Here is a 22,370-nt window from a genome sequence, read left to right on the forward strand (position 1 = left end):
TTAGTGTTTCACCTTCCTTAGCTAGCTAGTCTACTGTTGTTTAATTGATGTTACGTGGATGTAGTCTGCTTTCTTTAATAGTGAAAAAACTTGCAACAATAATAACAACAACATAATACACCAGATATAACTGTCACTGGGGAAAAACAGCATGTGATATTTATTGATGTGGCAATCCCTGAAGACAGCAGACCTGACAAAAAAAGAGCTGGAAAAGTTTATGAAATACACAAATTTTGAGATCAAATTTAGTATCTCTGGGGAAAGTGGGCCCAATTCTATCCAACATTTTAGTGCTGGTGCAGATGCGCCCACAGGGCATACGCTGAATCCTGAGGTAGAGGGGCAGTCATGGAGGCCTCCTCCAGGTAAGGGAAGCCATGTTCCCTTTCCTCAGGGCTCCACTGAGGCTGCACCAGCACTGGAAAGTTGGATAGGATTGGGCCCAGTGACAACAATCCCAGTACTGATCAGAGCACTTGGCACAACTCCAAGAGCCCTGAAGAAACATCTAAGCTGTGCTGGCATAGATAGGGCAACAATCGGACAGCTGCAAAAACCACACTACTGGGAACATGCCACATATTGCAACAATACCTCATCAGTTCTTAAATTTCTGGCTAGAATTCAAACTAGTTAAGAGTCCAAAAAAAAAAAAAAGTCAGTAAAAAAAAACCATGGTGGAATTTGAAAGTTTACATAATTATTTTACCTACCCATGGAAAAGCCACTGCTGCTTACTGTAATTGCTTATCACTTTGAGGTAAATTTTAAAATAGCCAGAAGAGAAATCCACTTTTCAAAAATGATAGTTACCTTCCATCTGAAACTCTGACCTCTTAGACCTGTTCTTGTTCAGATGCCAACGTCGTGTCAATGCATCTTTTGAGCTAAACTGTGTACCACTTGATTTTTCACCCTACTTCAGAACACGCCAGCATTTGAACCGCCATCGTATTTTTGTAGACATTAACATAAATGCAGCACAGAATGAGTATAACGTAAATTGTTAAGGTACTTTACCAAATAAGATGACATAGAGAAGGACCTAGACAAAAACCAAATGGTTGTAATCTAGCCAGAGAAGGTATCGGATCACAAGATCTAGCAAGATTCATCACTTTCCAGTCCATTGCCATCTCTGTGAAAGAACTTGCCATTTCTCCATTTCGTTTCATAGCATCGTCTGCCTTTTTGTTGGTGCAAGTACCTGACCAGGATAAGGAAGACACTTTGGGCAAAGGCTAAGAAAGGAGAAACTCCTGAACATTTCCTAGACAAAAAATAAAGTTACAACTGTACTAACCTGTCAGGTTTGTTATGATGCCTCTGCTCAGTGCCAGGAAATGGCATTACTCCAGGCACATGGCGAAATGCTTGTGCACCTAACTCTCACTTCCTTCTCACTCCATCTCCCTCACTTCCTTTTTAAAGGTTTAACACTTGAGTCCACATCTGCATGATATATATGTTCATAATTTGTCTTTCCTACTGTCCCCACTCCTGTGACTTCCTGTGTCCTATAAAACCTAAAAAGGGGAGGTATGATCCATCTATCATCTTCTATGTCTACAAAGTATTTGGAATAACATGGGCTCTACTGCTTAATTAACAAAAGGACTGCAAGGAGATTCTAATGTCTCTGGAAAGGTGATCAAGGGTCTGTTCTGAATTCATATGAACTAGGTCTTAAGGCACGTTGGAGCAGGTTTCCTTTAATTACATAAGTATTGGCCTTATAGTGATTCAGGTCAGTGGTTCATGTAGTCCAGCTGAATCTGCTGTGACGGGCAATCCTACTCAACTCCCTGCATAGCAATGCAGCTGCGCCAATGTGCTGCCTCTTTATCCATGGGGGTGTTTCAGCCTCTGGAGGCCTCACTGGGATAACATTTGTTCCCTTGCCCCAGGGTAAGCCTGTGCCAATATTGCCCCCTTCCCAGATCCAATCTACTCTCCCTATTCCCACTGCCACCCCACTCCTCCCCTTCCCTGCCCAACTCAGCTTCCTCTCCACCACCCTCCAACTCGCTGTGATGATTTACCAGCACCAACAGGTGTCCTTGGTCCACTGGCGTGTAGACCTGACCGCTCTCAACTTGTGGCAGTGGCCAGGCTGTGCCAAATGGCACAGATTTATGCCACCAGAACACTTGTTCCAGCATTGCAAGGCCCAAAGAGGATTGGACCAAAAAACAAGTAAAACAGAGCACTCTCTCTTTCTCTCCCCCCAAATTCCATTACTCCAATCTTAGACCATTTATTTGGGATAAGACCATTTATTTGGGATTTATATAAACAAGACAGCATGATATGGTGCATCCCTCATTCCATTTAACTTACCACATTGTCCTTCAGTGTTGTTATAAAAAGTGCTGAAAGGCAGATTTATATGGAAAGCAAGGAGAGTGTAGGTGACATAAAGTCCAATTTCAGGTATTGTAACCATAACATAGAGGCCAGCAGTGGTGATGTCAATGCCATCATTTGAAAAACTTGGAGAGATTTTTCTATTGTTAAACAGAACCTTTAAAAAATGAATGAAAGAATTAGAACATGTTCAAGAAATAGCTTGGATCGGTTCAGTTATGGCCTTTCTCAAAGTGTAAAAAGTTTATTTTATTTTTGCTTAGCACAGGGGTGTCCAAACCCTGGCCCAGGAGCCAAATCTGGCCCTCAAGAGGATTTCATCCGGCCCCAGAGGTTCCCCAACCTCTCAGGGCTAAAAATAACTCAAAGGGCACACTTTTGGTATATACCGCATTCAGCCACTAGAGATGCAGAATGGAATGCAATATAATGGAAAGATATTATTCCATTACATTCCATTATTCCACTGCATTCAGCACCTCTAGTGGCTGAATGAGATATATATTGAAGCTGAGAGACCTGGAATATAAGTGTAAATATGTTAGTTAAACTTAAAACCGAGCAGAAACTGAAATTTGCATCACTGACCTGAAGTTTTTTTCAAAATCCATTCCCCTCTTTTCCTGTGCAAGTCAATTTTGCCCTCAGCTCCCCTCCTCCCTCCACCCCCACCCATTTATTGTATTCAATCAAATTCTCAGCACATCCATCCTCCATGTATTTATTACTTATTTATTTTCTGGCCCTCAACACTGTGTCAGATACACGATGCCACCCTTGTGCTGAAAAGTTTGGACACCCCTGGCTTAGCACAATATTTTCTCACTGGCTTCCCAGTATTGCAGCACTCCCACCTGCACTGGAAAGGGGATGAGGTTGCCCTGTTGCAGCCTTGTGAGGTTTGCTATTTTGATTGTTTCAAGGTAAAGATGTGCGGTCCAAGTCTGCAGTGGGAGAGCACACAGCAAACTAAAGTACCAGGGTCTTCCAAATGAAATGGTAAATCAGGAGATCGCTTAGAGCTCAATCCCTTGGGCTCAACGTGCCGGTTTACCACTGGCACACAATGTCGCAAACGTGCCATAAGGCATGTTTGCGAGGCCTAACGTGGAGCCAGCATCTGTGCTAGCCCAGCGCTGGCTGGCGCTGGGCTAGCGCCAGGCAGGTGCCTGGCCTCCACCACTTGGCAGTTGCACGGACTGCCAAGCCACAGTAAGGGGGTGGGGGAGGCGGGGAGGAGGCGTTCCAGGGAGGGGAGAGGTGGGCGGAGGGGGGTAGGAGGTGTGACGGGGGGGCGGGTGGTGAGGAGAGGGCAGGCGGAAGGTGTGCCAGGGGAGGGAGCGAGGAGGGTGGGAGGTAGGACCGGTGGAGCTCCACTCCACCGTATCCTGCGCATTCATGTGGGGCTCGGTGCCCGACACAAATGCTCTTACTTCACTGCTGACCTTTTGGTCAGCAGAGAATCAAGTAGCCCCATTGCAGGACTACTTCCCTTACCCAGGAGAAAGAGATGAAAGTTCCTTTCTCCCTAGCTGCCACCCACGGCTGCCATTGGTGCACAGGATGTGGCAGTAGCCGTTTTCGGTGCCGCTGCAGCCGTGCGCCACAGGCGCTCAGGATTGGGCTGCCCACTCCAAAGAGCTAAATAAAAGTATTAAAAGTAATAACTGTTCAAAGCATAAACTTGAGCACAAAGGAAGTCGCTGCATCACTTGGCACAAGCGATGCCATGGGCACTATTCAATAAATGCCCACAATTATCTCTCCAACCATGTTCAGCACTAAAGTCACAATCACAGTAGATGCACTAGTTGGGAGAAAAGTTATTTCCACCTTTTCCCAAAGTACCTAGTCATGCCTCTTACAGCATGTCCTTTGGTCAAGTTTTTCAGTTTCCCCCTTTGGTTTCCATCTCTCTTCATTGGATTATTAAAGAGGAAAATTGAGCCAAATACTTTATAGTTACATGCTGTAGAAACCATTCACGATCACTTACAGAACACTAATCTCTATGCCAGGAAAACGTAGCCGAATATCTTGCAAACCCTCTCCATCCTTTCCCTCGGTTTCCAAATGTATTTACATTTCTGATCTCAATCTCATAATGCTTTTTTAACATCACATATATTTAATAATACAGTACTCATGTACAGTATAATAAAACTCTTACCAGGTTGATTTCTTTTCCATTTTCAACTCCTTGTGTCAAAGTGACTGTAGAGTGGTTGTAAAATATAAAAAGACTCATAGAACAAACAGCTTTTTCTGCGGCAGCACAATAGTGGTTGTCCATGTGGATCCAGAAACTGTTAGAATCAGGTCTGATGGGTTTCACCAGGAGATACGTGCAATTCCCACGGAAATTATAATACGAGCCATCAAAAGTTATAAAGTGTTGATTTCCCCACCCACTGCATGCACCTAAAAAGCAGAACCAAACCTGTTAAAGTTAGAAGAAGGGAATCCTTGGGCTGGACTAACACGCCATCAAATTCATTCACCAACACTCACTGCAAAGTGAAGCTATTCAATTGTTGGCTCAGATGACAATATTCCACAGAGGGCCATAAAAACATAAAAGCAGCATTGTGGATCAGGCCAAGGGCTCATCTAGTCCTGTTTCCTCTATCTCTTGTGGTCCTTGTGGCTAAATTCTATCCTATGAGGGCATACAAGGTGCAAAGCCACTGGTACAGCTACCGCTGTATCTTGCACACCATTCAGGGACCAGGTCAGCCAGAAGAGGTAACAAAAGAAAAATTTCACTTACATCGCTGGCCACTGCCTCGTCCCCTATGACGCTTCTCAGTTCTACACCAATTCTTTTGCCTAAGAGCTGGGGACATAGAATCTTGGCAGACGCTAAAGATCTTCCCTCTCCTACCCCCAGCCCAGCCCACTCTCCACCATTTAGTTATTTGATTTTTCTCTGTAAACCGCTTTGTGAACTTTTAGTTGAAAAGCGGTATATAAATACTGTTAATAAATACTAATACTAATACTAATACTAATAATATTCTGCCCCAATCCTCCCATTGGCAACATACTAGCATAGTGGACAGTCTTGGGCCACTGGAGGCCATGCATGGGTGTCTGTACTGGTACCAGCTCTCCAGAGCTGCCACCGTGCCAGAAGCGCATGGGATGTAATGCTGGATTGTGAGATACATCATTGCATCCCACCCACAGGATTGTGAGTCATCCTATTGCTTAGGATGTTAATAAGCAATGTTAATAAGTGTTTTCAGTCTCCAAAAGGTCCCTATGCAAAAAATTTCTTCTATGTTTCCTTTGGGTTCATAGGAGTCTACCCTGTCCCTGCAAGTGTATGAGCAATGTATGGTACGAAGCAGAAGCACTGATCTTTGATGTTGCAACTTCTATGGTGTCCACAGCATGTAGTGTTGGGAAGTATGTACAATGGTAGCTGCAGGACACTAGGGAGCTGTGTATTGTCCAGGAGGCAGATGACTCAATGGCTACCTGTCTCGGATCTTGTCCTCTTTTACCTGGGGGGGGGGTATGTTCCTACCTGACTTTTTTCTCCCCCTCTTCTCTCTCTCACTCTCCTCCTGATCTTCCAACATGCAGGACCTCACCCCATGAACTATGCCAGCCCCATGTAGTCCACCACGCCATCAGGTCTCTCAGACCCATGCAAAGGATTCCCAAAGCCTAGGAGCTAAGCAGCCAAAACAGATGCACATGCTTGTGAATTTTAACTAAAGTAATTTTCTTTGAAACGCTTTTTACTGCCTCTGCTCCTGTGTCACTGTTAGCAGCAAACTAAAAAAGATCATTGGGAGCAACCAAAAAAAAGGAACTTCCACCATATGACTTTTCAATTTGCAACCATAGAGCCCTTTTTCCATCCCAAAGGACAGACAGGAATCACAGAATTAGGAATGGAGATGCTTGAGTCCCTATACATTACAATGTTGACATTTTTTTTTATATACCTGTGAGACAAATGTCTCTGTTGCATTATTACAAAGAAATTGAACTGGAGTACCTCGAAACTATATGTGAACTCACAAAGTATTTTAGCTGTAGCATTATGGAATGCAAGCCCTTGTTCTAACATCACTTACACTGACACTCCAAAGACCCACAACAGTGAGATGCATTATGATTTTTCACGAGTGGTAATCCATTGACACAAAGTTTTAACTTTTGAGGTGGACAGTGCACATCAGAAATTTTAACGTGGTTTCCACCTAAGCAGGTAGCAACTTGGCATCTTCCAAATTTCCAAAACTCTTGAAACTGTTGATATGTTACAAGAGAAAAAAAAACACACACAAAAGGAATTAGTACAATTCACTTTGCCTTGGCATCTGCTCAATTCAATTCAACATTATAGTAATGAAGTGAATTTAAAACTCTGTTGTCAGGGAAAGGGGAGAGTGAGTCCCAGGAGAAGACAGACTGACCAAGGGGCTGACATTAGTACTGTATAATTGATTCATTATTCATTCTAGTTTCTCAACTATATAGTTCCTCAATTATAGTTCCTAAACTGCTTATTTTGTTGGAAGACTGGGATAGGCCATTGTGCAGGTGTGGGTCCTTGACCAATGCCTAACACTGTCAACCCCTGATGGCTGTACTTTATTTTTTATATTTACAGCAGTACTATATGTCATTGTGTTTTAAAGGTAGTTACTGGGTTGGTTTCTAAGAAGAACTTCATGAATAATTTTTGGTGCATAAGGAGGGGAGGGTTACCTCCCCTATCCCCTTCCTCCTGTAGTCTCCTGTTCCCCTGAATATCTGCTTCTGAAAGTCCTTTAACCCTCAGAAATGGCTTTGGGAGAGTGCAAGGGGAATATAGAGGGAAAAGCGAATTGCCAAAAATCAGCCCTATTTGCAAGTAGGAACTACAGTCAGTTCTTGTTATCCACTAGGTTTAGGTTCCTGGAAACTTTAGTGGATAGAGCACTAGCTCCACACCACACTCAGTAGAGAAGCCTTCTGTGGCTTTTACCACTGTTTCTGGTTTCATCAGGAAACCAAAAGTATTGTTTAAAACTGCAGGAGGAATGAGGAATGTTGTGTGAGGCTCAGTGAGCCTCGGTGAGTACCCTTGGGAGGGGTGGTGGCATGCTGGAGGGTGGGCTTCATGTCACAGATTTGCCCTGGGTCGGAATGAGGGCACTACTACTGAACAGAGGCACAATAACGAGAGTAAGTAACAATTCTGCCCCTCATGGATAAATGAATTCCTAGAGAGCCAATTTGCATATAAAGAGAACTGACTGCATGTGCTTCTATGTGCTCAAATGGTTCTTAGGACCCAACCCACTGTCTTTTCATTTTATTCTGTCTCCTGCTGAAACAATCACTCTTATTATTGTAGGTTTCCCTGTGGCCAAAGACAGTAACCCACACACTTTCCACTCTGTTCACTCTTTCAACAATTGCTTGCTCACCTTTCTAGGAGGAACACGGTCAGTGCAATCTCTTGCCTGAATAAACGCAGGAACATGTTTAACTCCTGAATATGGAGGAGACGGCTTCTCACAGTTCTGAACATTTCCCTTACAAGGGCTGCTGGAGGTCATAGAAAGGTTGCTAGTGGTGGCAGTGGTCAAGAAACATGCTCCATAGATGAAATCAATCTGACATGATGCATTGCAAAAGGCATAAATACACCATCCTGGAATATCCGCTGCCACAAACTGCCTACTGCCTAGACATCCAAAGGCATAGTTAGTAAAACCATATGTTTGTATAACATTCTAATCTAACATATACATCAGTCTTAAGGGAAGCATCTCTAACCAGCACAGGATCACCTATTTTAAGCCAAATATAAAATTTGGTATGGCTTCAGAGGGTGTATCCTAGTCCCTGCTCACTGGGCCATGAGACACCTTTTAAAGTCATGGGCCTCTTATAAACTGCTCCTGTTCACCCCAGCACAATGTCTGTTTGCTGGTGTCTCTTTTGCATCTCTTTTAGACTGTGAGCCCCTTTAGGACAGCCCCTTTCCATTTGTTATACTATGTTAACTGCTTTTATGCACTTCCTGTTGAAAAACTGGACAGATACGCGTCATTTAATGACATAAATACATTCTCCAATCCCCGTTGTTATGCGATTAGGTTGTTAAGTGAACACCCAACCCAATCTGCTGCCTTTGTCGTGTAAACACTCCCTGCCAGGCATTTTCTGGCTGTGCAGGCTACTGGAGATAGATTGCCTTTTCTTTGCATTAACAGCCTCTTTGTGGGCTCTGCTGCAGGCTATGAGAGACCTGACTGCCTCATTAAGGGCCTCTTTGTTGTGCTTTGACCGCTGTTGTATATGCAACGCATGATTGTATACAAATATTTTTATTAAGAATACTATATTAAAAAAAAAGTCAGGAGACTAACAGCCAACTTCTTCATTAGTCCCTGCATGAGGATCCAGCAGCACCAACATGGCACCTGCTGTTTCCTGTGGGGGAGTGTCAGCCTCCAGTGGCATCCTTAGGATAAGGGAACATTCATGGTAGACTGCCAGGTCTACTCTGACCTGTGCCAGCAATATTGCTGGTGCAAGCCCATGTGGATCTGTGAAGGCGGATCATGCCTGGGAAGGGGGGAGTTGAGGATTCAGCCCCAAACATGCTCCCTTCCCGGGGCTGATCTGCTCTTGTCCCTGCCCCATCACCTCCCCATTCCACCCCCCCATGTCCCTCCCTCCCCCTGTGCAGTCTTACCTACAGCGACAGGCAACCCCAGATTATTAACGCATAGACCTGGCAACAGGTCATACTTTCCAACATGCCTCGGGTGACAGCCAGGCCATACTTTCCAACGTGTCATGTTTGCGACAGCTGGAAAGCATGTTATGCCACTGGAATGTGCATTCCAAATAAGTAACAAGTGCTTAGGATTGGAACATAATTCAACCAGAAAATAGTTAAATTGTGAATGTTTTTCAGTGGCATCATTAATATTTGCATCACCTGGTGCAACAGGCCAGTACATCACCCCCATGTGGACCACCTCTCATGCAGTGAGTGGGACAATGCCTTGGGTGGTGGGTGTGGTGATCGCCCCACTCTCAGATATTTCTTTTCTATCAAAAGTTATAGTCAAAAAACTATTTCAGTGTGGTTTGTTTCATTGCATTCTGCATGAAATTATGCATCAAATGATAGGGCACAATCCTAACCGGCAGTTATGCCGGCATAGGTGGCCCTGGAGGATCGCAAACGTGCTTTATGGCACGTTTGCGCCTCCGTGAGCGGAAGCCGCATCGGCACATTCAGATGCGTGGACGCGTGGACGGAGGCAGAAGCCTCCACTGAGGCTCCCGCGCCGCCGCTTGTGTCGGCGCACTTACGCCGACACAAACGGCAAAGGTAGGCATGGGGGCGTGGGGAGCAGGCGGGAGGGGGCGTTACTGGGTGGGGGAGGGTGGGCCTGGGGGCGGGCACACAGGGAGCCAGGCTCAGGGCTAGGACCCGACGGTTATGACGGATCCCAACCCCCGTCCCCGGGGCGAGTGGAGAGGCTTCAAGCCGCTCTGCTCTCCTCTGACTTGCGCCACCTCCGGAGGTGGCGCAGGTCCGAGGAGACCCATAGGGGTTTGCAGCCCTTACTCACAGGTAAGGGAAAGAGCTTCCTCTTGCCCGTGGCTGAGCCACTGCTCGCTGCAAACCCGTGTTGGATGCAGCGTAAGCCTCCTGGTTTGCTTGCTCCAGCGCGGGTTTGGATTGCACCCATAATGGTATAGTTCAAAAACACCAAGATGCTAAAAATTTTGGCTTATAGTGGTGTCACCCCTCCCCCCCGCACATGTCATTTGGTGTAGCCTGCACCCCCCTAGCGATGCCACTGATGTTTTCATTAGTTCAGTTTCAAACTGTGCATCTGAACATTTTTTAAACACAATGCAAATGTCAGACTTCAACTACCAAAAGAAAAAACAAAGGGTGCTGCCTTTTCTTGGCTGAATGTCCTTAATGCATTTCTACTTTGGAAGTATGCATTTGCTAGCAGGTGTTCTTAGTTTTATTTTATTTAGAGATGAGTGAACTGGTTTTTTGATTCTTCTTATACTGTATACTCAGTATACAGTATGCATTATTGTAACTCAGAATTTATTTATTTATTTATTTAGCATATGGCATATAAAGCATGAACTTATATAACAATTAAACTAAGTCAAATAATGTCCAGTTCATTCAGTCAATCAAGGACAGAGTTACCTCCATTGAAAAAGTCAGGTCTGTAACTCAGAAATATGAGTTGGATACTATAGAAGTTCACCAACCTTTCTGAGTGTCCAAGTTTCACATTCAAACCCAGTCTGGGATAACCATCAACATTTCTTGTTCTGATGCAGTGCAATGTATAGTACAAATGTGTATTCAGATTTCCAGTCAGTCCTCTCTCCTAATAATGGTGTAATCTAAGACTCATAGTAAAATGAACCCTGTATCTGTAGTGCATGTTATAAGGAGAATCCAGATCTCTAAACAACTAAAAAGTGGCAAATACTGCTTCTAATTAAAGGTGCTATTTAAATTGCATCTGCAGAGATTGGAATGTTTATTCATGCAATAAATATTATGTCCTATAAAACAAATGCACAGAAGTGATTTCAAATATGATTTTCCTACCATTTGCTATCTGGCCTCCATTTGCATTACAGAAGCATGGGCTGATTCTCATTGCACGTTTTGCTGGTGAGACTACGTAAGGACCTATCAGAAGCAAGAAACATTAGATATTTTAGGGTGCAATCCTAATCAACTTTCCAGCACTGTATTAGCTATGCCAATGTGGCATGCACTGCATCCTGCAGTGGGGAGGCAGTCAAGGAGGCCTTCTCAAGGTAAGGGCACGTTTGTTACCTTTCCTGGGGATTGCACTGTGGCTAGATCAGGGCTAGAAAGTTGGTTAGGACTGTGCCCTTACTGTATATTTCAAATTTTTCAGAATAAATGAGGCTATTTCCTTTTCACAGGCACATCCTGTGAATCCTACCACATTTAACCCAATGTACTCTAAAGGTGCCCTTTATGCTCACTTTCTCTCTATACACAAAGGCACCCTTTGCACCTCAGAACAGACATGAGATTCCTAACTTCCTTTTTTAATTTTTCCATTCTCTCAAACACAAGTTTCTTTTCCTCTAAGGCAGGTGTTACTATCCACCAATGTAAGACATGGGATGATCGCCCTCTCGCTCCTTCTAGGCTGACAGCATCTCTCAGTTCTATATCTGTCTCTTGCCTCCCAGACATTTATTTAAGGAATGGAAGTGAAAGTAGAGTCAGCAGTCATTGTTAGAGGATAAGAACACATCAGAGAGTCAGCCTGAGATGGGTGGTAGTTATTTTCATGGAGAACAACCAAAAATTGCATTACATTCGGTGATGGTGAGGATTCAATGCTGAAATTAAGCCGAAGACTCCAAGCAGGGAAGGAAGCTGAAAGAAGCAAGTGAATGTTGTTCCATTGTGTGTGTCTGGCATTAATTGACTAATTGACTGCCTGATTAAGCTTTTGCCCTAGAGAAGGAGAAGGAGGGGCAGGCTTTCCCCCTCCTGGGAGAAGAGGAAGGAGGGGGAGGCTTTCTCTGCGTATTTGTTTATTGATGTGAGAAGAAGCTTTGGAGGAGATCTGCCGAGCTTGTTATGGAAATATGAGTGCATAAATCTAAAATTTGTTGGATTGCAAATTAACCGTCTTGGAATACAATTATTGTTGTGGAGTGTTCAGTTTCGTTTTCCTGTGGAGAGAGGTTGGAGACCTGCATTTTTGTTTTGTTTTACAAAAGTGGTTGATTGTTTACATTCCTTTGATTATTCCTGGAAAGGAATGCGGTTGACATAGAAACAAATATAAATAATAGAAATAAGATATAAACAACAGAAAAAAGAATATCAGGGACATCTAGTGGACTAAAAAAGATACTACAAGGACAAGAACAGGACTTGACAAGTAAAGTAAGAAGAAAGAAGTCATTGTAGTAAGTAGTCATTGTGAAGTAAGAAGAAGGAAGAAAAAGGATGACAGGAAAAGGAGCGAAAGTTAGGAGCTCTTCTGCCCTGGAGTCCAGCTTGGGAAAACTAACACAAGAGGAACCGAAAGAGAAAGAATGGAAGCAGACAATACAAGACAATATAGAGAAATTAGTAGTGATGGGACAGCAACAAACAAATCAATATCTGCAGGTTCAAGCTAGTTTGGATGTGTTAACTTCCAAGCTATCTCCATTAACATTGTCTCTTCCAATTGTTTGTTTAGTACTTTGACTAATTGATGCAGATTGGATTGATGAAGTGAAGGAAGAAGAAATACTTCAACCAACTGACAGATTGGAATGATCAAGTGAAAGAGATGACTCATCAAGATGTTGATTTAGCAAGAAGAGTGAGTACATTAAACCGTGATCTGTTAAGAGGAATTCATGTGAAATTTATTAGAAAAAAAGATGGAAAGTTAAAGTCTAGAGAAGAGATTTGGCAGACCTGTGGATATTTAGGTTGGAGACAAGGGAATAGATAAAAAGAAAGACAGTAATGTGCTAATTTTGTATGTTAGAAATTAAAGTTTATTAGATGTCAATGAGAATTTATATAAGCTTTATAGGTGATATGTAATATGTATAAAAATTTTAGTTAGCTTGATATTAATAGATGTTAGAATTTTAGAGAATAATTTTAATGAATTAGAATTAATTTTAGGTTATATTGTTTTGGATGCTTATGTATATGTTTATGTATTTAAGTCATGAGGATATATTAATTTTGGATGTTATAGATAGATAAATGATATACGTAATTATTAGGATATTAAAAGTTGTTAGAATTTAATATGTTAGATATTGGATTATGATATTGGATCATTAATTCTTGTGAGGATTTTATATGCTAGATATTGGAAAGACATGAAGATCCCAATGAAAGATGAATTAATAGAGAAAATAATGAATGTGGTGGAAATGGACAGATTTTTAGAGAGCTTGGATCAACAGTGAAACCGATATAGATTGAGTAATGAAAATTATTTTATGCTTGGTTGAAAATAAAGTTGTAGAAGTATAAGACAGGGTATTTAGATGAATATATTATATATATGATATATATGATATGATATGATAGATAAATGATAAATGATATTAAGAGGCTAATGTAGAAGAGAAACTGGATTAGGAAATATGTAATGATTTTATTAGTTATAGTGATGTATGATATCTTGCACCCTCTAATACTGTGTTTATGTATTGTATGTATTGTATTATGTGTTATGTGTGTTTGTTATTTTTGTTTTTGGAAAAATAAAAAAAATAAAAAAATTGCATTACAGAGTTAAATTCAAAGTCAAAGTAAAGTCTGTAACTGGTCCAAGAACCCAGTTACCTTGTGCATTTTTATATTAAAGACACCTATGAGATTCTATAATTCACTTTTCTGAACATCTTAGATTCAATACTCCGCTACCCTGCCCTCAAGATTCTTGTCTTTACTGATTCAGCAGCAACCACAGCCTCAGAAATCTGGCTCAGAAACTGTATGGCTCAGAAATCTCCTGTACATTTATCCTTTTGGAAGAAAATATATGATGAGAGGAAACTGAGGCAAAACAAACAAACCCTAAGATGCCTGATGACGTATTTCATAGTCAGTGAGAACGACAGGCATTTTCAAACTTTTAGAATCTCACGCTAAGCTAACCACTAGGAAATCAGTTCTCTCAACATTGCTCTGACAAGCCATTCATTCTGGGCAAACAGGCAGCTATGCTTACTGATCAAAGTTGTCATTGTGGAGCCTGGGTGGCAAGCTGGCTAATAAAATGTTTTTAAGTACCTGGAAGGAAGTTTAATGTAGATCTGCATTAAACTAATTCAAATATTGAAAGAATGAATGAATGAATAAACCTTTATTAGGCATAGATAAAGAAACCGTAAAAGCAAACATAATCAGTCCTAGTCCTGTTTATCAAAAATGGGGTTAGGTTACTAAATTACTAATAATATGTACATTTACAGTTCAACATAAAATCAGATTACATTAAGAAGGCTTAGAAATTGCTAAAAGTAAAAATTTAGAAATTCCCTCTAGCACATCTGGTGAGCAGTCATTTAGGAGACGCTTAAGTTTTGCCTCATCCGAAAGACCATTCATTTGACCGAGAAGTGGAGTCATGTAAGTATGGCGGGATCTAGTGTGCCGAGGACAATAAAAAAAGAATGTGTATGATTGATTCAATATTTCCCAAATTACAAGGGCAGAGGCGTTCTTTATATGGTATTTACCTATATCTGCCTTCTGTGACCTTGGATGGAAACACATTGAATCTTGCCAAGGAGATTGCACGATGTTCAGAAGGGTTGATTCAAATATTTTACATCCATAAATATAAACCAACCTGCATTTTCTCTCTCTGTGGCAAACATCCCAAGTTGTCTGGCCTTATTCTTCAAATTTCCTTCCCAGCATGCCCAAGTCTGCTGATTATTAGTATGAATAATAATCATGTCATTTGAGGCAAACTGCTTCATATACTGCATATTTGCATTAATTTCCCTTATCTACCAAACATACCTCACTTTCTTACTCTGTCATTTACCTTTTTAATTTCTATGCAGACTCACCTGCTCTTGCAACTGGAGGACTAATTACTTCTCCTTGGGGTGTAACTGCCACGCTGGGTCCTGATGATTTGAACATGTTATTCAGGTTAGAGTATCGTACTTATTCACACACTATTTTCCTATCTGCCACTGTATGAACAAGTAATCTGTATATATTAGACTATATATAATATATATTATATATATTACGTAGATATATATCATCTCAAGTCTACGAGTATGAAGTTGTGAGTGAAGATACTAATGAAGCATGAATTAACTCAGATACCTCTCTAATCAGTTAGTTCTCTGCAACTTGTCCTTGGTGAGTGGCAAGAGGAAATTCTATTGCCTGTGTCAAGTCTAAGGCCCAAACCCAACATGCACTTACATCCATGAGTCACATCTGTGGGTTTCAACTTCTGTGGGATTTGCAACCACACATGTACAGCAATCCGGGCCTTTCTTCATGCCACAAGCCACACCAGTGCCTCTTCCCACACTGCCATTCATCCCACAGCAGAGTTTCTAGCTCTGCAGAACTCTCAGCAGCACTGGTCCTCTTTCCAGGTCAGATTTTGCCCCTGAAGTTTTGCCCTTATCAGGACAGGATACTTCCTGTTCTGGGTAATCTATGGTACTGGGGGGATCGTGCACTGCGATTCCTGCCCAGCTTTCACAGGAGACATTTTTCCTACTCTTTTTTCCCCATGTTTCCCACAGTTCTGCACTTCAGACAAATAAATGGAGTTCTCCCAAACGGGAAAAAAAATGGGCTCCTCTCCCTGCCTCCCTCCTCCTCAAGCAGGAACATCCTCCAGAATCAACATGCTCATTTGGGGGGGGGGCCTGATTGGGCAGTTTCTCAGGGCAACCTTCCCATTCAACACTAAGGAAGGGAGCTCTTGAGTACAGGCATCCCCTGGTACGTTCCTGCCCCCTCCCACAGATACTGAAAATGGCAGATAAGGGGGAACCCTATCTCCTATTCCTGTGCCCCCCCCAAGCCCATTACCTTTATTTATCTTCACTACATGTGTGTGAAGTAATAACATGTCTTGTTTAACCAAAGGCTATAAGCAGAGACCTTATAGCAAGACTAGCAGGCAGGGACCCTGCACGCTAGAGTGGAGATTAAGACAGAAGATTAACTTCTTGCTTTCTGCTTTCTCTTAGTTTCCTTTCTAGCCTGCAGGCACTCTGCGGCACTCTGAAGAGTGGGGACCAGACTTGGTCTGACTTCCTGGTTGGTGTCTAGATGATTTCACTCTGGGGCCTGGGTGAAGGAGTTGACCTACACTGATGGGAGGGTTGTAGTTTAGGATCAACATGAGGCAGACTTGCATCAGACAGCGGGCTGGAGGAGATGGTAAACTAAGAAGGGGTGTCCACACACCCCACATCTGCCTGCTGTCTTTGCAACCCTCCACCCACCCAGTGATTTCACCACACACTCCTATCCTCTTCCTCCAGTACTGCTGCCACAAGCAGAGACAGTGCTGGAGCAAAAAGCAGCAGAATGGGAGAGTGAATATTCTGAATTGTTCCCCTTTCACAAGGACAATAAAGACAAGATTGATCTTCCACAACCAAGTAAGCATGGAGATAGAGCACCCCTCCTCTCCCCTGGCCATTACCTCTGCCACCTTCTGATTTTCTTGCCTGGTTGTCTTCAAATAAACAGACTAGGCTGACCATGGTGGTAGCAGGAAATGACTTTGCCCCAGCATGCTCCACCCAGCTTGTTTTTCTGAATTCAGCCAATAAGGAGGTTAAAGAGGAGAAAAAAGACAAGGCGGGGGGGGGTCTTTCAAGGTCAGTACCATGTGGTCTTCTCTCCTTGTCCACCTGGCTGCTTTTTTAAACATTTTAGGATGCTATACTGCTGTTGATCCTGTTACATTTTGAATAAATTTGTGGTCCTTGGACCTCATGACTTGTTTGGATGTGGGGATAAAGGCATCATGCAAATCAATGAGTGGGCCAAAAAAAAAAAGTTTCTCTAGTTCACATGTCAAATAGCTGCTTCAGGGGGAAGATTTCAAAATGGCCTGTAGCTGGAGTGAGCCTCCAGCTTCCAAGCATCACACATCCTGGTCCTGACCAGGGTCTGCTCCCATGTGCAGCTATTTTTAGCAATGCAGAGATGCCATTGGTTGAAAGCATGCTTCTACCCCATGCATTTGCATGCATGTTTAATTTGGCCCCAGTATTTGATCAGGGGCTAACTTTGCTAACTTTAAGAAAGCATTTCGAGTATGGTTGTTTAGCTGAGTTCATGACTGAAAAAGAAATTTAGCTGAGGTTACCAAGTACTCAGGTTAGCACTTGTGCCAGCCTGGATTCTGCATATTATATATATACAATGAATAAACTGGATATCTTACCACTAGAATCTTTCAAGCAGAGTTTTTCTTTTGGATCACTGTGGAAAAAAAATACACTGTTGAACTTTTATTGCCTAAGATGGTCAAATGCAACAGCAGCACCATACACATCTGTGGGTGTGTATTCATTAACTATTCATTAACTTCATTAACTATTTACATTCTGACTCTGGTAAAAACATGACCATTGCAGACAAAAGCCTAAATTGCACATGGCAGAAAGAACCATGCCACTGAAACAACCCACCATGAAGTACATTCAAGAACTGTGACGCAATCTCCTTTTTTCTCATCATAATATGGCTTCTCAGCATTGCATTCTGGGTAGCAGCCTACAATAGGAGCAAACAGAGAAAGAATAATCTAACATTTTATTTATAAGACACAAACCTCCAAAGAGCTATATAGAATTTGCAGCAATCCATTGGTAAAACGTGAGGCTCTTTCTGTACAGTTCAGAAAGAAAGATCATATTTCTTTCTATATCCTGAACTGCCTGCACCTGTTAAACATCATGTGGCTAATTATTAAATAATTTGTTCAGTTTGGACCTACCATACATAACATTAATGGAAACCCTGTGAAATTCTCCACAAAATAACAACGTCACACAGAAATTGAAATGTTGCCTGCAATGTTTTGCATCACTTAAATAGCTTTTCCAACAAAACATAAAATTGCATATGGCTATAATCCTGTAGAAATACTTAGGCAGAAATACTTAGGTGTTAGCCTGGCTGAACTCCATGGAACTCGGAGTAAATATGGAATCAGACTGCGTGGCACATAACATTAAATTCAAGGTATTTAAATTGCCATTTGTTTGTATCAATGATGTGTGATCAGATACAAAAGTTTCCTCATAACATTTTTTCTACACCTGAGACTTCCTTGATAGTTGACATCTAGGCTATTTAACTGCTACCTTTCCTGGAACCAAAACAAATATTCATGTTGAAAAACATGTACTTTGTGATATATAGATAACAGAATATGTATCGCTGTTTATGCTGAGTACATATTAGAAAGCTAATACAGGAAATTGTTTCTGGGTTTGAGCCCTGGAGCAGAAACAGAAATTCTGTAATAGATCACGGAGTACACATTATTTTTATCTCTAGCTTGTAAAGTGTGGACTGGCTTTATTGCCAGGGGAGGTCTACCTTAGAAATGTAATAACCCATGGGGCTGTATCCTAAGGAGTGCGAGCAGAAATAAACTGGAATTTTGCCCTGTCTTGCATGTGGTTGCACAAGCACATGTGGAAGAAACTGCACAACAATAAGGTACCAACAATTTTATATGTGACATCTTGCGCAACAAGTCATGCAAGTGCAAAACCAGGTCAGAATTCCATTTGGAGTTCTGGGTGCATCAAATGTGTGCTATCACTTCTGCATACCCAGAGAGTAGAGAGTGCCCTTAAGAGAGTGGAAGAATAACTGAATGCAACCCAATGTGTGTAAAGGAAGGAGTGGTTCTGCATCCGCTTCCCCCACCACTTCCTTTGCACATTTGGCATAACTTTTCAAAGATCTCTGCGCTTACAAACGGTATGTGCATCAGCTCTGTATCCTGCTTTAGACAGGTTCCCCAAATGCAAGGGCATGGTCTTTTCATATACTGTATCTTTTACATGGGCACAGCCTCTTTCAAATGCATGTAGAGGGCAGGGAAGGGGCAAAAAAATTCATTCCCATTTACCCCACTGTGTGCATTGACTGTATGCATATATCAAGTGTCACCAAAATGACAGCAGTCAAAGGAAGAAAAACCAAACGTATTTTTGTCATATCCTGGAAATGAATAAATATGACAACACTACAATAACAAGGTACCCTATTATTAGGGTGCAGTTGGGAGTCTATAGTTATGAGGCTGTACAAGAAGATCGAAACCCGCATTACGGGGTGCTCTTTATGAAGGATATATGGTTGGGCTTAAAGAACATCTATATGTTCAGCAAACTTAGGTTCTACGCACTGCTATTATATAATATTATGAAGTTATAATATGATTGAGATATATTATAAGGTGAAGAAAATTGTGACATGCTTATTCAGAGATCAATCAAGTACTAGAAATGTTCTTAAACCACACTGCTTTCACCATTTGCAGTGCATATTTGTCTTTTAATATACTTCAGAGAGTGGGCCCTTGCCAAACTTCAGCCTGCAAAAGAAGTGAAATTTGCACAGGTCAAATTTCAGAAGATGTAAATTATTTGTTGTTTCTTTTCAGCTCTTGTTTTACAAACTGTGCACAAGCAAACGCTGCAGCAAGGCTTACCTTCCACACTATATAGTAGATTGCCACATTTTCCTGAAGGATTCCTACAGGTTCTTAAACAAGGGTCTCCACAGGGTTTATAGTGCCACTTCCTTTTGTTGGGCAAGTTGTGGTAGTCGCAGAAAACAGCTAGATCAGAAGACATGTCATTCATAAGGCCTGTGAGATCTCCCAGGGAGATCTCCCCTCCTTCACCCCTCTCCAGATAAATCCCAGCCACAAACACAGCAGAGTATCCCAGCCTTTTAATTCAAAGGGATGCCAGTGCTGCCCTCAGTTATCCGATAACATGCCAGCCTCTTCTCCTCCCACTCTTCAGTATTCTAGCTCAGCACTCTCCTTCCATCCACATTTCCTCTTCCTCTTCCAATCTACTACAAGAAGTAGTGGTAGCATGTAAACAGACAGAGATAGTGTTCCACCAACAACCTTCCTGAGGTCATCTACAGTAGGTTTGTGTATGATCCAGCCCTGGTCACACTAAAGAGAAAAACTATTTGAGGAGAGTAGTCAAGGATATCTCAATGTCTTAGAAAAATGGAGTCTAAATCTTCTAAACAAACCCACTCAAAGTAATTAGTAAGCTCTGGACATGTACCCTGGAAATCATATCTGTTCAATCCATTACAAGTTGGACATGTTCAAACTATTAAAAGATTGGTAACTGGTGAAGCTACATATACATCATTACACAACATCCTAAAAATGAGGTGATATTCCCAGATTTTATGAATAGGTAGAAATCCTACCTGAACGTTTTTAAAAATTTCCATCAACAATCTACTTAATGATGGTTTTTAAATTATTATTAGCAACTAGGGGTGCGGTTTTTTTTTACCTTTATTAGATGAAGCCACGCTGTTATTGCTGCTGAACATAAATGAATGTTGTACTTACGACAATTACTAGGACTTCGCCAGTCAATACAGATCCCCGCTCTGCTACAACTCCTTGAATAAGCAGCTACAGCAGTACAAAAGAACTCACAGTCTCCCACACTGTCACAGCCACAGAAATCAGACACACAAGATTCATAGTAAGGTGTTGGATTGATCTAACAAAACCAAGAATAGTGACAATCAGTTTTTCACCCCATAATTGTTTTTAATCTGCTTCTGAAAAAAGGTACTCTTGAGAATACAACCTACCCGGAATCAAAGATTGTGTCTTCCAGTCTTATATCTATCTCTGTATGTAAATGTATATTGGAAAAATCTGAGTATTTCTGTGAAATATCAGAATCATTATAACACTGCTGTCTCATTTTATTAACAATATTCAAATATAATTTCCTGTTCCTGAAAAATCCTGTCCAGGGCTGGCCCAGAGCATGCAGCAGTGCTGATGCTGCGTCTACTGCATGCTGTGGGCCAGCTAGGGACCAGACAGTGGTGGAGAAGGAAGTATTGTTATACATACCTGGGGCATTTGGTGGGCCGCTGTGAGATACAGGAAGCTGGACTAGATGGGCCTATGGCCTGATCCAGTGGGGCTGTTCTTATGTTCTTATGTTCTTATACCTACTCCACCACTCGCTGGTGGTCCCCATTGGGCCCTACTCAAATCTTTTGCTGGTATAAAACCAAGCAGGTCCAAGGGGGTGTGTTGGACCTGGGCAGGGGGAATAGCATCTTGGCACCACCACTGCTGTTGAGATCTGCCCTCGACACAGTCCAAGACTGGCCTGATCTCTGCCCTGATCCTCCCCTGAACCACCCACAAATGCCCTCCTGACCATCTTAATTTCTCCAGTGCAACATCACTCGTGGTTGCTGAACACACAAGGCTTCCAACCATCTGTGCTGGTTGCCCCAAAGCGCACAGCAGCAGTGCACCTTTTACAATGTCACAGGGACACTTGGCAGATGACTAGGAGTTCTGCCACTGAAAGTGACCTTTAGAATTGGGTTGTTAGTGTTTGAGCCTAACTAAATGTCGACTGACAGTAGAAACTTCAGAAAGGTATGGGAACAGGGTATGCGTGGAAGTTCTGTGTGTGTATAAACTCCCTGGAAACCAAGTGGCAGAGTCACATATCTGAGCTATGATCCAACCTGGCCCACAGAAACAACTGTGGAGACTCACCTCACTGCCATAGCCTTCCTAGACAAATCCAAAATCTGGCATAGTAAAGCAAGGATCCTAGCCCACTCACCCCACCAGCATCCAGAACCATGAGTCTATCCTCTCAAAATGTTTACATTTGAACATACAATACATATCTTTTTCTGATGCATTTCTAGAAGCATGAGGAGGCCAAAATTTATTTTTTCATATTTATATACCACCAAGGAGTTCAGGACATTATACAGTAGGCTGAGAGAGAGTGACTGGTGCAAGGTTACCTAGTCAGGCTGCAATCCTAACCACACTTTTCTGAAAGTAAGCCCCATTGAACAAAATAGGACTTACTTCTGAGCAGACCTAGTTAGGATTGTGCCTTCAATTTCATGGCTGAGCAAGGATTTGAAACCATATCTTTCTGGTCCAAGTCCAACATTCTAGCCACTAAACACTTCAACATAAGTATCCCTGAAGCCAACATTGCCAAACATCATTACTAATGTCTGAACTGATTTGTAAATAATGGGATCTAGCCTATGCCTTTCCATCACTCTTTGGCATTGCAAATGACACCAACCCTCCTCTCAAGTGCTTGCTTTTGAAGGCCAGACATTATAATGCTGTGTTCTCTTTTGTTTACCAACTCCTCTTTTGCCTGTAAGATATCCATAGCTC

At 42.1% G+C, this 22,370-nt stretch overlaps 1 protein-coding gene across 1 annotated transcript in view; it reads right to left on the minus strand.

Moving 5' to 3' along the window:
• LOC136644030 (mucin-5B-like) overlaps positions 1–22,370 on the minus strand; it is an 82,389-nt gene that overhangs the window by 18,587 nt on the left and 41,432 nt on the right. Inside the window, exons 24-33 of the mRNA XM_066619500.1 lie at positions 20,529–20,685; positions 19,632–19,760; positions 17,590–17,674; positions 17,331–17,380; positions 10,991–11,074; positions 7,803–8,062; positions 6,462–6,636; positions 4,541–4,791; positions 2,344–2,527; positions 1,024–1,210 (exon numbers count right to left, since the gene is read on the minus strand). Coding sequence (XP_066475597.1) covers positions 1,024–1,210; positions 2,344–2,527; positions 4,541–4,791; positions 6,462–6,636; positions 7,803–8,062; positions 10,991–11,074; positions 17,331–17,380; positions 17,590–17,674; positions 19,632–19,760; positions 20,529–20,685 — 1,562 coding nt within the window. The remainder of the gene's footprint in view (positions 1–1,023; positions 1,211–2,343; positions 2,528–4,540; positions 4,792–6,461; positions 6,637–7,802; positions 8,063–10,990; positions 11,075–17,330; positions 17,381–17,589; positions 17,675–19,631; positions 19,761–20,528; positions 20,686–22,370) is intronic.

This window comes from Tiliqua scincoides, chromosome 1 (genome assembly GCF_035046505.1).
Source record: "Tiliqua scincoides isolate rTilSci1 chromosome 1, rTilSci1.hap2, whole genome shotgun sequence".
In the NCBI taxonomy this organism is placed as follows: Eukaryota; Metazoa; Chordata; class Lepidosauria; order Squamata; family Scincidae; genus Tiliqua; species Tiliqua scincoides.